The following is a 16,343-nucleotide window of genomic DNA, read 5'->3' as shown; positions in this document are numbered from 1 at the left end:
TTCCTGCAGTAATTTGGTTACACTTTAGTTTGCATAAAAAGAAGATACCAAGGATTTTGAAATGCATTAATGCATGTGTGCATATTTATGTAAATAAATACATTTCATTCTTTTGGTCAAAGGCCATGGCAAACACATACAGCAACACATCAATCCAGGAATACAAAATAATAAAATTTGTGGCCCTGCATCACAGTGCGTAATTATAGGACTGATTGATCTAACACTAAAGTGTCCTAAAGTAGGCCATCACTAAGTGTAAAATAAAATAAAGATCTATATTTATTTGTATTTGTTTGTAGGGATTCCTATGTTCAGACTGGCCCCTTTAAAAGCATTCTGACCTACAGCAATAAACAAGTGACAATATTTTGCTCCATACTTTGAAAGCTTCATAATATGCAAGTAGGACAGTCCCCCCCCCCCGGCCCCCCAGCCAGTGAGTTTGTACTATTTCTAATGTACTGTGGGTTTCTAGGATATAAAAAATATTCCTTACATTTTAGAGATTCACGAAATTGGGGGTTTGGGATTGCAGAGACTTGACTGCTAGTTCAGAGCTTCCTATTCTGTTTTGTGTTTTGGAAGATATTTCACATTTGTGTTATAATCTCATGTATAAGCTTGCATGTTACAGTCAGCCATAGTCTATGTCTTACCATGAATGATGTCAGGAGCGAGCCAGCAGTACATTGCACTGTGCAAGTTGGAGTTAACTCTTTATTAGCAAGATCACAATCTGCACAGACTTGGCAGAGTATCAGGCCTAATGAGCACAGCATCTCATCTCTGGTGGGTCTTGTCCCATGGATCAGTTGCCAAGACTGAAATTTCCTGCCTCCCCACAGCCATCTAAAGCCCCTTCTCTCCAGGGCTTTTCCCAGGCAAGCAGAGACTTCGCCTGTGTGTAGCCAACCTCTCCTATGCCCTTTTCATGCCTCTTCTGGTTCTGGGAAACCAGAAGGTTGGAGGGGAGCCTGTGCCAGCAGGATGATGGGGTACACCTGTAACTCATCTCTGCCTCTTGGCCTCTCTCCTCCCCTACTTAAGCTTCTGCCTTTGATTTTGGACTTCTCTCTGCCTCAGACTCTCCGAGCTCACTGAGCCTTGTTACCACTTCTCCCCAGTGTTTTCCCTCTTCTCACTCTGACCACTCACCATTGTCCCACCACCACTCCCCAGGCTCTGAGCCTTCTTCCCTTGGTGGTTCCCCAGCTGGTTTCTCCCACCATTACTCTGCATCCAGCTAGTTCATGAGATCTGAGCAGCATGCTAGTGCACATTGCTGAATCACTTGCATTTCACTGTGCCCTGCTTGAGAGCAGGAAACAATGAACCTTGGCTTAGCGTGGAGTCTGAGCCAGTGCTCAGGGTCTGTTTCTCTCCAAACAAACCACAAGTGGAATTCATTTACTGCCCATGCTTTTCTTGGGAGAACACACCACAAATGCTGGTTCATAGGTCACACTAAACCAGGGACTCAGCTATATAGCTGCAAATAAAACATTTTAAGTGTGTTGTAAAGTTCATTATACAAATGTGCGATGGTGATGGTGAGCTACGGCAAATTCAATATTTTTTCAAAACTTTTTTTAAAAAAAAGCATTTTCACAGCGTTTTTTACTTGTGTCTAGATTTCACCCAGGGCTTGTCATTTCTTGCTCCTTGTTCATTCAGGGCAGAATGGGGGGTGGGGGTGGGGGTGGTATGAGAAGCAGCAATTCAGCAGCAGGCACCATAAGTTTTTTATTATTATTAGTTTTGCAATATACCCTCAATAATAGACAAATTATAACAATAACAATTAATTCCCAAATTATACAAAGTGCCAATCAACTTCCAATTAATACATTTTAGTTAAAGTGGCTCCCCACACGGTGGTTTAGGTGCATTTCCGACCTTATATCACTGCGTTCCATAATCTTAAATCATTTCAATTGTAATAATAATCCCTTAGTGAACAGCTACATAATCAATGATTTCCATTTGTGATGTTAGAATATATAAATTTATAAAGCTTCAAGTGAGGAACTCAAATTATTATCTTTATTCTGCCCTGTGTGTGAAAACTGTTATATCCATGGAGATTCCTTCTGTCCATATTTGTCTCTGTTGTTTTCTCCCATCGTGGCTTGGGGCAGAACTGAATCTTGAAGTTTCTCAGAGGTCTTTTCTCTTTGTCCCTTGCTTTGATGTCTTGGAACAGGTGACAGTCTGCTAGAAACCATGGCGGATCTTCACCATTTTTCTCTCAGCCTAGGAAAAGCTGGGCAGTTTTTGAATGTGCTGAAGATTTAATATTCCTTTCTGACTCCCAGAATCTCTGCAGCGTTCTTATCACAGCCCCCAAATTCTTTTCCTTCCAGCAAGAGATTTATGGCCCAATTAAACTTTATCTTAGATTACATTTCATCAGTAGCACACACAAATCTTAGTCTCTTTTTCCTTGTCTGTTGTTTTTAAACAGAGGTGAGGGGAATTATTCTTTCTTTCCAACACAGACATACTTTAGCTTCCCCTCCTCCTCCTTTCTTCATTTCAGATCACACACAGTTTCCATTTTTTGCTTGTTAATATCAATATTACTCCAACGTCCCTTCCTCACTTGTAAATATCTATTTATCTTATATTCTGGAGAGGGTTGCCAAATCATAAATATACAAAAGAAGCTTTATATATAAATATATATAAACCATGGGCTTCCCAACCGACTCTCACTCCAAAAAAATCTTATCTCAATTCAAACCTTTGATCCATGTAGCTGGTATATTTGGCAGTATGTTTTTGCAACCCTCTCCCATCATGCGCCAGTTCTTTAAAGCCAATTAAAGATCCAATTATATGGAAAATCTCTGCTTCTTAATGGCGGCGTAGGAGGGTTTTCACCAGGCAAAGTGCTTTTGCACTCAACGCCTCCGTGCCTCCCACATTCCATGCCAGAGCGAGAGCCAGGTACCCAGATGAACTGCGGGAGAAGAGACCCCCCCCTGTCCCTGGGGGGAATTGCAAGGATGATTTCCCCTCTGTCATCCTTGTTTTTTGTTTGCCAATGATCCCCCGCTGTTGTGGGGGCTGCCTCCATTAAGGCAGGCAGGACCGGAAGCCCCAAGCCAGAATTTTATACTACCATGGTGAAGGGGTTGTTATTGTCAGATCCTTGGTAGGCTGAAAAACCTCTTTTATACCAAAGTCTGGAGGACAGATACATGGCCTTTTGGAGAGGGAGTATCTTTTAAAGGTTATCCCACTGGCTGTGCCACGGAATAGTGCCTGTGGTTTCTCCTGTTGCAGGATCAAAGGTTAGGAACATAGGAAGCTGACTTTTATAGATAGAGTCAAATGACTGGTCCATCTAGTTCAGTATTCCCTACTTAGGACTGGTGTCTCCTTTCTATGGTTCCAGACCCAAGGCTTTTTTCCAAGTCTTGCAGAGATAACAGGGAATGAACTGAGGAGCTTTTGCATGCAAAGCATGTACTCTACCATGGAGCAAGTCCAGGTGACAACTGGGCTGCACAAAGAGTTCCATTGTTTAGCTATGTTAAAGGTAAAGGGACCCCTGACCATTAGGTCCAGTCGTGACTGATTCTGGGGTTGCGGCGCTCATCTCGCTTTACTGGCCGAGGGAGCCAGCGTACAGCTTCCGGGTCATGTGGCCAGCATGACTAAGCCGCTTCTGGCGAACCAGAGCAGTGCACGGAAACGCCGTTTACCTTCCCGCCGGAGCAGTACCTATTTATCTACTTGCACTTTGATGTGCTTTTGCTTAGTGGTTTAATAAATTATGATTAAGTGACAAGTGGGGTGCCGCAGGGTTGAATGGTCATCTATCATGGATGCTTTAGTTGAGATTCCTGCATTTCAGGGGGTTGGACTAGAGGATCCTTGGGATCCCTTCCAATTCTACAATTCTATGAGTCTATAATTCTATAATACATTGGAACTTCGTGTTAAGGACAGGATCCGTTCTGGAGGCCTGTTCGTAACATGGAACTGACGCAGGCCGAAGCGCTGCATCTGCGCATGTGTGCGGCACGATTTAGCGCTTCTGTGCATGCATGAAGCGCAATTTAGCACTTCTGCACATGCACGAGTGGCAAAACACGGAAATAACCCATTCTGGTACTTCCGGGTTGCCGTGGGATGCAACACGAAAATACGTAACCTGAAGCGGATGCAACATGAGGTGTGACTGTATGGCACTGGAATAGTCAAATTCTTACTTACCTTATTGCACTGATTATATAACAGGTTTTGCCATAGTCTGTTAGTCTGTTCCAACCTATAATGTTTCAGCAATTTAAAGACTAATTATTTCATTATGGCATAAACATTGTCAGTTTCATGAAGTGTTATCTTCTGTTTTAGCTATATAATATGGATTGGAGTGTGCGTAGGGATTTATAAGCACTAAGGTCAGAGTGAAATGCAATGCAGAAAGTACAGAGAAAGTGAGAATTACCTAACATTGACAAATTTTCAAAACAGTTGTTGATACCACAGACTTCCTGGCACTGGTAGGACAATTAATACAAGTAGTATGATAAGAATTGTTGCCCCGTTCAGTCAACAGTTGAGAGCATGAAACTCAAGATGAACAGACATTCAGCAGCTGCACATCTCAGTTTAGGCTGCAATAGTAAAGGTAAAGGTACCCCTGCCCGTACGGGCCAGTCTTGACAGACTCTAGGGTTGTGCGCTCATCTCACTCAAGAGGCCGGGAGCCAGCGCTGTCCGGAGAAACTTCCGGGTCACGTGGCCAGCATGACAAAGCTGCATCTGGCGAGCCAGAGCCGCACACGGAAACGCCGTTTACCTTCCCGCTAGTAAGCGGTCCCTATTTATCTACTTGCACCCGGGGGTGCTTTCGAACTGCTAGGTTGGCAGGCGCTGGGACCGAACAACGGGAGCGCACCCCGCCGCAGGGATTCGAACCACGACCTTTCGATCGGCAAGCCCTAGGCGCTGAGGCTTTTACCCACAGCGCCACCCGCGTAGAACATGTTTATTTGGGAATAAATCCCATTGAATGCTAAAGACTTCTGAAGAGGCATGTATAGGTGTTTACAGACAATGCATTAAAAATGAAGCATCACTTGCGAGCAGCACAGGAGAAATTGTGTTTCACTTTGCCTGTTGCACATCTCTATCAAGTGAATAACATAAATGAAGCTTTGCCTTTTTTGTGTTTGTTTGATCGCTGCTTAAAATTACGAGTTGGCTTACTCTGAGAGACAGTAGTTAACAAGGTAGAATGTGGATTTTCACCCTCTATATCTTCTTTTGCTGGCAGTTCTAATATTGTTATTTTCCTTGGCTACTATAATAACAAAATATTGCATGGATATTTTAATCCAAAATAGGTTTAGGGAAAATCAGTGCATTCAGAATATTTGGAGACAGAATATTTCCCTCCCTCCCTCCCTCTCTTGCACACACAGTTTTCTCTCAGCAAGCAAATAGTGTTTGCTCTCTGTGAGCTGTTCCAGAATTAGTCGGCAGAATGTAGGACTCCTCTGTAGCAGGAAATATTCATCATGCCAGCCAGAGGGAAAAGCAGCACAAACAAAAAGGAAAGCAGAGAAATGGGGCGCTCTCTGCAATTCCCTGCCAGCTTGCATCCCACTCTGTGTTCTAAAGAATTTCATCACTAAATACTAATGTTAATTTACACTGACCCTTCGGATAAATGATTGAGCCTGTCCTAAATATAGAGAGGGTCTTTATTCATAGTGTGGATTACATTTAATGCACATGACTTCCCCCCAAAAAATCATAGGAATGATAGTTTATTAAGGATGAGGGGGACTATAGTTCTGTGAGGGGTAAACTATAGTTCCCAGGATTCTTTGGGCGAGGTTCTGTGCTTTAAATGTATGGTGTCCATGCAGCCTTAAATTAAAAAAAAGGTGCAACCAGCAAAATTTCCTTTTAGATGTAATGGCAGTAGTTTGGGTTAAGGCTTTTATCTGAATGACCTTTCAGATGCACTAGATGTCAAAATCCTTAAAGAGGAAGAGAGGATTGATGAATGAAAAGAGGTGGCGCTGCATATTGTCTGGGCTGAACATGCCACACAAATGCAAATGTCTCTTGTCAGGAAAGGGAGCTCTGCATGCAGCCAGTACTGATTCTCCTTGCAGGGGGTTGTGTGTGCGTGCGGGGGGGGGGGGGGGTTGCATTTGAAAAGGGGAGCCTGTTCATGAGAAAGATTTATTAAAAGAAAGCATCAGAGGGACATGAGACAGAGCCAAAGCATGGTGCTTACAATATAGCTTTCATTATGTAGAGTGAGCCCCACCTGTTCCTGTGAAATGACAGATTGTGGCTTTAGGGCTGTGTGGAGAATATGAGAGCATGCATAAAAAGGAAGAAAGAAAATACTCTCTTTGGTGTTGCTGCCAGAACACTGAGTTGCTGATTGAATTGCACTGCGCTGTGCTCAGTGAGCAGCCATCTTGCCTGCCGGAGACATCTCAATTCCAGCCTGTTTTTACCTGCCACTCTGTATTGTCAGCTTTGTTCTACTTCTCCTTCATTTAAAATGGATTACAAGCAAAACTCGTCTTCTCCAGCTGGATAGTTTTACAGATTTTGTGCTTTGGAGAAGAGACTCCTATAACCAGGACAAGATTCATGCATGCAGGGGGAAAACCCCACATAATTCTGTGCTAAGGAAATTAGAGGGAGGAATTCCTAGGGGTACTTTTTCCACACTCACCCCACTGACATGAAAGGGAGGCAGCACAAGCTCTGACCCTGCTCCAAAATCATAAGAAACAGTTTTGGGCTCCAAACTAATACTGAAATGTGCATGTTTTATGAATCTGGACATTTTAAAATAATATTTTGCTTTTTTAATACAACCCAGATTAAGAGTCTATGTGAATTATGTGTTCTTTTCTCTTGCAATCAAACTTTGCATATAAAGATGACATGCACCACCCACAGATTTTACACTAATTGCTATGCAAATTAATTCACTACGTGAAAGTTTGCTGTAGCCTTCCCCACCAAGAGAGGAGTATGTGGAGGACTCTCATAGCACACATAAAGTCCACCTGCACCCCAATGTGCCTCCACACCCCAACACTGTGCTCCATGTTTCACAGCACACCACCAGGCAGGCTGAGAGCTTTCAGCTGAACCATCCAGGGACCCTCCAGACGTTTTCCTTGCCAGGCTGATGCCAGAAATATGAGAGAGTTAGACGGGTTGGTTTGCCTGGCGCTTGGATAGGTAGCTGTTGTCCACTGAGAGGCAAGCATGGAGGGGGACGAAGAATGTTTGGGGGCTGTGTGCTCTTCTGCTCTAATCCTCCTTGCTGATCACTGCCCACACAGCACAGTTTCCACAACCTCCACACTTTCTGATGTGTGCAGTGGGCCAGTATAAGTGATAAGGGACATCTGCATAAGGCAGTGGTGTCCAAACTTTTTTCAAAGAGGGCCAGATTTGATGAAGTGAAGGGCTTTGAGGGCCGACCAAAGGGTCAACCACAACCAAAGTTTTTTTAGGATTGAAGTTGTTGAGCTTTTTTTATGATTTTACCCCAGGATATAAACTGCCACAGGGACTGGATTAAACTGACCAGCGGTCCTGATTAGGCCCCCGAAACGGACTTTGGACATGCCTGGCATAAGGGATGGAAAGCACAGCAGAGGGACAGGCATGTTGTCAGGCAGATACATAAACTCTATTGCATGGACAGGCAGAGTCCCCCCCCAACCCCAGACAACCCCCCAGTGGAATAATGACTCAAGACAACGTGCTATGGGATTAAAATTGGCCACAACTTTATTACGTTTCAGACCTTGGATTAGGCATTGGGCATTTATCAGGGTTATCCAGAATGTGTGGGGATTGGGCTGGCTCTGGAGAACATATGTTCATCAGAGAGCCCGCCCCCTGTTTCACCGCCGTCGCAGGGGAAAGCAATGACAACCTCTCGGCGTATGGCCACTGCCTCCCCTCAAGACCCCTCTAATGGGGAACCCTGGGATCACCGCCGCAAGGTGGGCGTGGGTCACTGCTTCACCCCCTCCCCCCATTTTAGGAATATAGACTAAAGGATTCAGCCCAAGGCCTGAAACCGCCAAAGTTGTGATGTTTTGCTACGGGGAAGGCAAAACATGCCAATGCAGGAAAATTCCTTTCCGGCCCTTCAACAGCAACTGTGATGTAACAGCGGCTGCGTACCTGTGGAGAAGAGGTTAACCTGCAAAAGAAGGGTTAACTGAGGGAGGGCAGGGTGGGAGAAGCTCTGGGGCCAACTGACGCTTCGCAGGTTCACCTTCTGTTGTGTCGGCAGGGTGGTCCCTCCCCCTACCTGGCCGTTCCCCTGGCAACGCCTCCCCAGGCGGGATTGGGCGATTGGCTGAGGTAGGCGGAGAGCTCCAGGTGTCCAGCCTGGGGAGGGTGAAGCCAGCCTGTACTACCGGGATCTGCAATGGGATCCGGGGGTCTGCGTGCGACCATGCAAAAGGCGCCCCCCATTTGATGTGGGGAGCAGTCATTGCTGAATATTGAGGCCTTTTACAGGTAACTGCCCAGATTAGAATTCTGAATACCCACATGGAGCCTTTCTAAATGTGAGGATTCCTCCCCGTTCATTTCAATACAAGGAGGCACCTGTCGCTTTCTAAAAAGGAATACTCTTAAAGTTGTCCTGAAAGGGCTGGTTCAGCTTTTCAGTAAATTTAAAAAGATTATTAAAAGTACAAGGATGTTAATTATTGTAAATTATTTTCCTGCAAAATATTCAAATAATGTCACAGTGATTATAGGAGAACTATTACCTGGTTGTTCAGGACAGCATTTTGACATTGTAGTTTTTTCAATACAGTGGTACTTCGGGTTAAGAACTTAATTCGTTCCGGAGGTCCGTTCTTAACCTAAAACTGTTCTTAACCTGAAGCACCACTTTAGCTAATGGGGCCTCACACTGCCGCCGCGCGATTTCTGTTCTCATCCTGAAGCAAAGTTCTTAACCCGAGGTACCATTTCTGGGTTAGCGGAGTCTGTAACCTCAAGCGTCTGTAACCTCAAGCGTCTGTAACCCGAGGTACCACTGTACTTCATCCTTAAGATGAGAAAAACCACACCATGTTGGGCATCTGTTAAGTTACATGAACATTGTTAGAAAAATGAGGTTCCACCCTGTTCTGAGATATGGTTAAGGATATGATCAAAGCTACAGGTTAGAAAGTTCTGTTCAAATCCTTGTTTTTCTCCCCATGGGTGTAGCCAAGGGAGGTCAGGAGGGGGCAGCTGCCCCCCCTCAAATCAATACAAATCAGTACAAATATGAGGCTCTGCACCCCCAACAAAAGCCTGCCCCCCTAATATAAAGCCTGGCTATGCCCTTTCCCACGTTTCTCCTTCTTAAATCCTGGAAGGGAAACAGGAAACAAGGATAGAATCAAAGCCTTTTATACAGATATACCAGAACATGGTTATAGAATGGACTTTGGTCTGCAAGTAACAGATATTTACTTCTGAATTCTTCTTTATATTCAGATTGCTGTTGTGTCACATAGAAAAGCTATCCTCTCCACCCAGTGGGTGCTGGTGGCAGAGAGCCAATTGTGCAGAGAGAAACAATTGCAAAGTATTTCTCCTGAGTTTTATTCATTGTTGCATACAGTGCCGAACACTAAGGACGAGTCCTAGTGACTGATGTTTTCCCTCTTTTGTCTCTTGCCCTCTCGTATCCCATTCCAACCTCACCCTTTCCCATTCAGACACGAAAACAGAAAAACTATGTATATAGGTCAGGGTTGTTGGGACTAATTGCAGAGGTTATGGACAAATATATGTTTAATATTCAGAGCACAAGTTTCCGTTTTGTACAACAGGAGGGAGTGTTGAATCATGATTTGTATTAGGCACACAAAGTTCAGCTGTGTAATTTATTATTCCAAGGCAGTGAGGGGAATAATGGAAGTGAGAAGGACACACAATCTCCACTCAGAAAAGATTTAATTAAGCTAAAACAAAGACTGAAGATATATGGCAGGGTCTTGTGCATTGAAGTCGTTTCTGGAATACTGGAATCACAAAAAAGCAAGCCTTAATAGTCAGATGCTGGACATTACAAAAGAATGCCATAGAAAACCAAAACATTAGATGTTGCAGTTTAAAGGCATCAAAAGAAAGATAATTCATTGGTTAAGATGGGCAGATTAAATTTTATAAAATAGAAACTCTGCAATAATATTATTTTTAAATATTAGAAATATGTGAATTGCTGTTTCAGACACTTATTTACACTAGCCATGAAAGTTTTAATCTGGCAGACTTTTAAAAAAATACTTGCACCAGACTCCAGAAAAAAAATGTGCTTTACAGTTTCCTAGTTGGACACAGTGATCTGAGCAAATTCTTTTTCAACCTATGCAGAATAACCAACCTACCCATTAGTTAAAGCATCCATGCATGTTTACTCAGAAGTAAGTCACACTTCTGTTCAGTGGGACTTATTCACTAGTTAACACATTTAGGACTCAATCCTTAGGGTCAAAATAGATCATACATGAAATGGGGTGAGGGCATTTAATAAGCTTATTTTTTATGATTTGTGGGTTATGTCAATAGCAGCCATGGGGAGAGGGAGTGTGATCAGGATCAGGCTTGCTTTAATTTGCATTCAATATGAAATTCAGTGGATACCTATGAGTCCTGCTAATATATGATTTGTATGCATTATTCCAGTTGTGAAGATGTGGTATGATAAGAATAGGTCATCAAACATTTGTAGCTATTTAATACACTGAAATATTGTCACCCCCAAATTATATTGAACTTGCAATGCATCCCTTGTAATGACTTGGCATTTCAATGCCCTGTGGTTTCCTTTTTACAGTGTTTTGAAAGAGCACTAAGCAACATAATGTTTTTATTTAAATTAAATAGAGAAGACAGACCCCATTTGCAGAGAAGTCTGTATGCTGTTACCTTTATTTGTCCCAGTTCACTTATAATTCTAATACAAAACTATGGCTTAGGATGAACACACGAGCATGTGGGCTCCCAGAGAGGAGCTCAGGGCCGTTTTATTCCTTCTCTGGTTCTGCTAAGCCATGATTTGCCTTGGTGTGTTATCCCAACCCAGGCTTGTGATTTGGCTCCTTCAGACAAACCATGAACTGTAAAGCAAACTGTGGTTACAGCTTGTGGTTTGTCCAGAGCAAGACAAACCATGGGCCTGAGTTTGGATGACGTATTAAGCCAAACCATGGCATATCTCTCAGCCACAGATCAGAGGAAGAGCAAAGTGGTCCCAACGTCCCCTCCAGGATCTCTCAGGATCTCACATTTATGCAAAACCATAGTTTGCCTTAGCTTTACCTGTGAGCCAGGTCTTTGAGAAAATCCCAATTGCATGGTACCTGTCTGCAGTACTTTGATTGCAATACTAAGGGTTTATTGTTCACTTTTATCCCCCCCCCCCCCACAGAACCAGAGGCTGGCGAGGTGTCCCCTCCCGTGGGAGCTGGCGTGAACAGCAACAGTTGGACCTTTAAATATGGACCTGGCAACTCCAAGCAGCCTGGTCCCGGTGAGTTGCCAGACAAATTCATTATCCCAGGATCTCCTGCAATCATCTCCATCCGTCAGGATCCGCCCAACAGCCAAACTGACAAAAGTGACTTCATAACCTTTGGCAAGAAGGAGGAGAGCAAGAAAAAGAAGAAAAAGAAGAAGGGGAACAAAGCTCAGGAGAAAAAAGAAAAGGGCAACAGCACCACTGACAACAGTGACCAGTGAGGGGTTTATACTGAACAATCTACTTAGCCAATTTTTGTAATCTTGGAAGATCTCTCCTATGTAGCAACTCCCAACTTCTTCCTACTGTTAGCCAATTTCCTGTATGTGCAAGACTTCAGAAATCCACAGGGAATTCACAATGTCTGTCTAGATTGCTTAACAGTTTTGTCTTGAAAGCTTTATTAAGCCTGGTGTTAACTCTTTTTCTCCACTCTGGCTTGTTTTCAGAATCTAAAAAGCAGACACAAGTTTCTTTTCTCCTACGCTGAAAAGGAGACTCTTCACAATACAGCCAGTGCGAGGTTGGACTCTTTGCATTGTGGTTCCTGTGATCCTGTCCTGATGATACTTACGGGGGGGTGGGGGGTGGGAGGGGGACTTAAACATTTTTGGTATTGTGCACCCTGTATCTGATTGGAAACTTTTGTGTGCTGATTATCAGCTAGGTGATGCAAGATCAGATTAATACGACACAAGAAGCGTTCCAAAACACAAACAAGTGAAGTTCCTTGTGAAATTAATGTGCAATGCTGTGCGGCCTGGGGAACTATCTTAAAATTTGCAATTAGATTTTTCATAATCTACAAGAGCTAGTGTGTAGTATGCTGGAGCTTTTATATATTTTATATACACACTCCAGCAAAAAAAGGAAGACTCACTCAGATAACTCTATACCATGAAGTATATCTTCTTCCAAGCCATTGGCCGTATTGCCACAATAAGGCCTTTTGTTCTCCTAGCAAGGATGTCCCTCAGGGAACGTCTACACAGCAACTGCCCACACTCCTGGCTCAGTGCTCCCGCGATAAACAGGGAGCATGGGGAACCCCCTCTCTCTCAAAACAACATCAACAAACAAACCAACCACCAAACAAACTGAAGAGGAACCTTGAGGAGTGGAGATTCCTTTGTTCACATTTTGTATCCAGCTGTGTAGACAGAACTGGTCCTGCTACCCAGGCCTTGGCATGCATGAACCGCAGGGAGTTGGGTGTCCTTCCGGGGAACACCCAATGCCTTTTGAAACCACTGTGCAGACATGTCCTCAGAGTTTAACAAGGGAAGGGAAGGCTGACATCTCAGGAATGTAACTGACTGTGATGTTTCCTTTATGTCCTTGTTTCCACTCTATTTAACATTCTTTTGCACATAATGTCTCTGAAAAGGTCAGAGTATTTCCATAACACATATGCAAAAGTAAGGACAAAAAAGAAAATCTTATCTATGCTGTTTGTGATTTGATATCTCTATTTATAAAGGGAAAGTAGCTGTAAATGAGGAAGAAATATGATTCCTTTAACCCAGACTGAAGTAAATTTACAGCCATTAGAAAATATAATTGCTGCTATTGAAGTGCTTTAGAAAAATTTGCCTGAAACATCTGTATTATATCTGCCAATCACAGCTTTATTCTGTCAGGTCACTGGTTTTGGGGGGAGACTGCCTCTTGCATGCATTAAGAAATACAAGATATTCTCTTTCTCTTTTTGCATTACTTATTCTGCACTTTGAATACACGACATTTGTAAACAATTTTTTGTCAGAGGAAGCTGAAGCAGACCCTTTCTCACACTAAACAGATCGACTCACCTGCTGGCTCTGTGCAGTGTCTTGGTGTTATTACCTCCCTCATGACTTCCTTGGGCTATAGTTTAATTTCTCTCTGAGTTTATGATTTCCAACCCTACAACTATCACTCATTATGTAAAATTCAAGTACTGTATGTATGCTCTATGCTCTTATAAGTATCCTGAAATATTTATTCTGTGCTTGTGTATGTGAATGTCAATGAAACTATTACCTAGCGTGGACATTAAGCTTTACTGTTGAATGTAAATCCATTATTATTATTATTATTATTTTGTACGTTTGTGAACAAGTGAAGTAGTGTTAATATTTTTAAGCACTGTTAGTTACCGGTTTTTGTGTATGAATTGAAACACAAGTAAAATATCTTTCTTAAATCAAGAAATTAGTAAATCGCAGGATATTATTTCAGAAGTGGGATGAGGGTGGTCATGAAGTAAAGAACTTTTGCCTCCTGACAGATAAATGCACAAGTGAAACATGGACTGGAATCTCTAGTGGTCTCAATCCATTGTGTGTTTTAAACAGCATATGGTGTGTGAAGGAGTGATATAAAATGATATAATCATGTTTTTCTCCACAGAATAAAGCTGGGACCCAAAGCTTACATTCCAAATGTCCCTATATATCAAGGATGGCCCCTGATTTTAATTCGTTTCCCTAGTAAATCCTTTCATCTCTTTTACTCTGATTTGCCTTGTGAAGAGATCTGAGGAAGGGGAATGCCTTTTCAAAAACTGGGTTAGAGTTGCCATTACTGAGGCTTTGGCTTCTGCTCCCTAGAGAAGTTGTGTCTGCAATCGTTTACAGACTTCAGTGAAAATAGTCAAGAAAGAAAGAAAGAAAGAAAAGAAAGAAAGAAAGAAAGAAGTTGCTGAATGTGTTTAGTGTTGCATCTAATCAATAATCACTAAAATCAGATCCACTGCAAAATTCTAGCATCCTATAATTCTAATCAGATCCATAATAAAATTAAACATTTAATTTTTGTAAAAGGAACATCTATTAGCAGAAAGGTGTGTTTGTGGAGACAGCGGTCCTTATATGAAATGTTGGAGGGTGTATCTAAAGGATATGGGAGAAGCTTTGACACAGCCAGTCCTCTGCTACCCAAAAAGTTGCTTTTGAAAATCAGAGGAATCTCCCGCATGACCTCTTACGAAGTATGAGGAGCTGCAGTTGAAAGAGAAAATGTTAATGTTCTTAAGGAAGTTTCGTGGTATATGTTCATGGGGGATCCAGCTCAGAGTGTCCTGTGAATGTCAACTCTATGATACAAGAGTTCTTAAAAGTTTTAATGCTCACTCTGTATTTGATCAAATCAGATGTCTTTGAATGGATTCAGGATTTATATTATTTTAAGTTTGCTGACGGTTCATTTAGTTCAAAAAGTTGCTGTTTGTAAGAAGTGTTACAGTTTTGATCAGTCAAGTTAATTTGTAATAATCCTTTTGAAGCCACTGGTACTGCTGAATATAGGAGGTTGAAAACAGCAGCTTGCCACATTCACTGGTACTTTTTAGCACGTTTTTGTAAAGAAGCTCAATTGGACATATTTCCAATGTTTAGAATGGGAAAAATAATTTGAAAATAAACAAACAAACCACAATCTATGTTGTAATGCATGGTTGTCATGCTATTGCAATATTACGAAACCCTGATTCATATTTGGGGCAGATTAGGCAACTACAAAAGCATTCTGCTGAGTTTTAGAAATGTGATTACAGTGGTACCTCGGGTTAAGAACTTAATTTGTTCCGGAGGTCTGTACTTAACCTGAAACTGTTCTTAACCTGAAGCACCACTTTAGCTAATGGGGCCTCCCGCTGCCACTGCGCCGCCAGAGCACAATTTCTGTTCTCATCCTGAAGCAAGGTTCTTAACCCGAGGTACTATTTCTGGGTTAGCGGAGTCTGTAACCTGAAGCGTCTGTAACCTGATGCGTATGTAACCCAAGGTACCACTGTACTTAAATTCATTTTTACAGACCTGATACTTGAGAACCAAGGGTCAAATTAATAGTCAAGTCATTTTCACTGAACGATGTGTCTTCCAAATAACTTAATCAAAGCCTTTTTTTAATATACATTCTTGTTTTAATATTATTATAAATATCTCTTCACTTACTGCTCCATGTGTTGAAAGATTATGGTATGCTTTATAATAGTTTGAAAGAAGGTAACACAAACAAGGAAAGAATCAGATTATTATCATGCCTGACTGATTTCAGTGCAAATATGTACTCTGCATGTGGACCTATCCTTTGGCAAGTCTACTTTGAGAAATATGAACCCTAAGAATGGCCACAGACACATTCCACCGCTTTTCCCTCCCGCCCGCCCAACATGAAAAGATACCGGTAATTAAGGAAATAACTAAATATTAAGATGTAAGTGAAATAATTTTCTACACTCTGAAAACCCATTGCCAAAGGATGTGGATAAGATTATGAATATGGCTGAAGTTCAAAGAGCAACTGGGTGGATTCCAGGCCCAGCCTGGCAATATTATTCACCTCATGATCCTAAATTATAGACTGGGAGCCTGTGGCCTTCCAGATGTTTTTGGACTACAAGACCCATCATCCCTGGCCTTTGCCTATGCTGGCTGGGGCTGGTGGGAATTGGACTCCAGCAACATTTGGAAGGTCACAGCTTCCCAACTGCTGCTCTAAACCCAATATTTTTTAGAGGTGGGATAAGGTGGTTTGATCTGCTCCTTTGCTCATGTGGTCCGCAACACAAAGTCCGCAAAGAGTCACACCATCTGGTTTTGTTGTTCTTATATTTACTTACAAAGCTCTTTGGAGAATGGATCCTTTTCCACAAGTCACTAAGAAAGCATTAATCTTTCAAACTGAAGGCAGCAAAACTGTTCATATAGATTGCTTTCTTAATGGACCACTGGGCCGAACAGCCCCATTCATTGTTTGCTATTCTGCCAAATATAAGTCTGATTTCAGCAACAGCACTCACACAAACTTTGTC

The 16,343-nt window shown here is 42.4% G+C and overlaps 1 protein-coding gene across 11 annotated transcripts in view; it reads left to right on the top strand.

Moving 5' to 3' along the window:
• The window catches only part of LOC114601139 (protocadherin alpha-C2-like), a 188,717-nt gene extending 174,754 nt beyond the window's left edge, over positions 1-13,963 (top strand). For 10 of the 11 annotated variants that reach the window (XM_077933510.1, XM_028738216.2, XM_028738213.2 and 7 more), the window contains exon 4: positions 11,459-13,963. In XM_077933510.1, coding sequence (XP_077789636.1) covers positions 11,459-11,769 — 311 coding nt within the window. In that variant the 3' untranslated portion in view covers positions 11,770-13,963. The remainder of the gene's footprint in view (positions 1-11,458) is intronic. The other variant, XM_077933513.1, reaches the window with a different exon arrangement.
• The last annotated feature ends 2,380 nt before the right edge of the window (positions 13,964-16,343 follow it).

This window comes from Podarcis muralis, chromosome 8 (assembly GCF_964188315.1).
Source record: "Podarcis muralis chromosome 8, rPodMur119.hap1.1, whole genome shotgun sequence".
Lineage (NCBI taxonomy): Eukaryota > Metazoa > Chordata > Lepidosauria > Squamata > Lacertidae > Podarcis > Podarcis muralis.
This window is presented reverse-complemented; position numbering and strand designations above follow the sequence as displayed.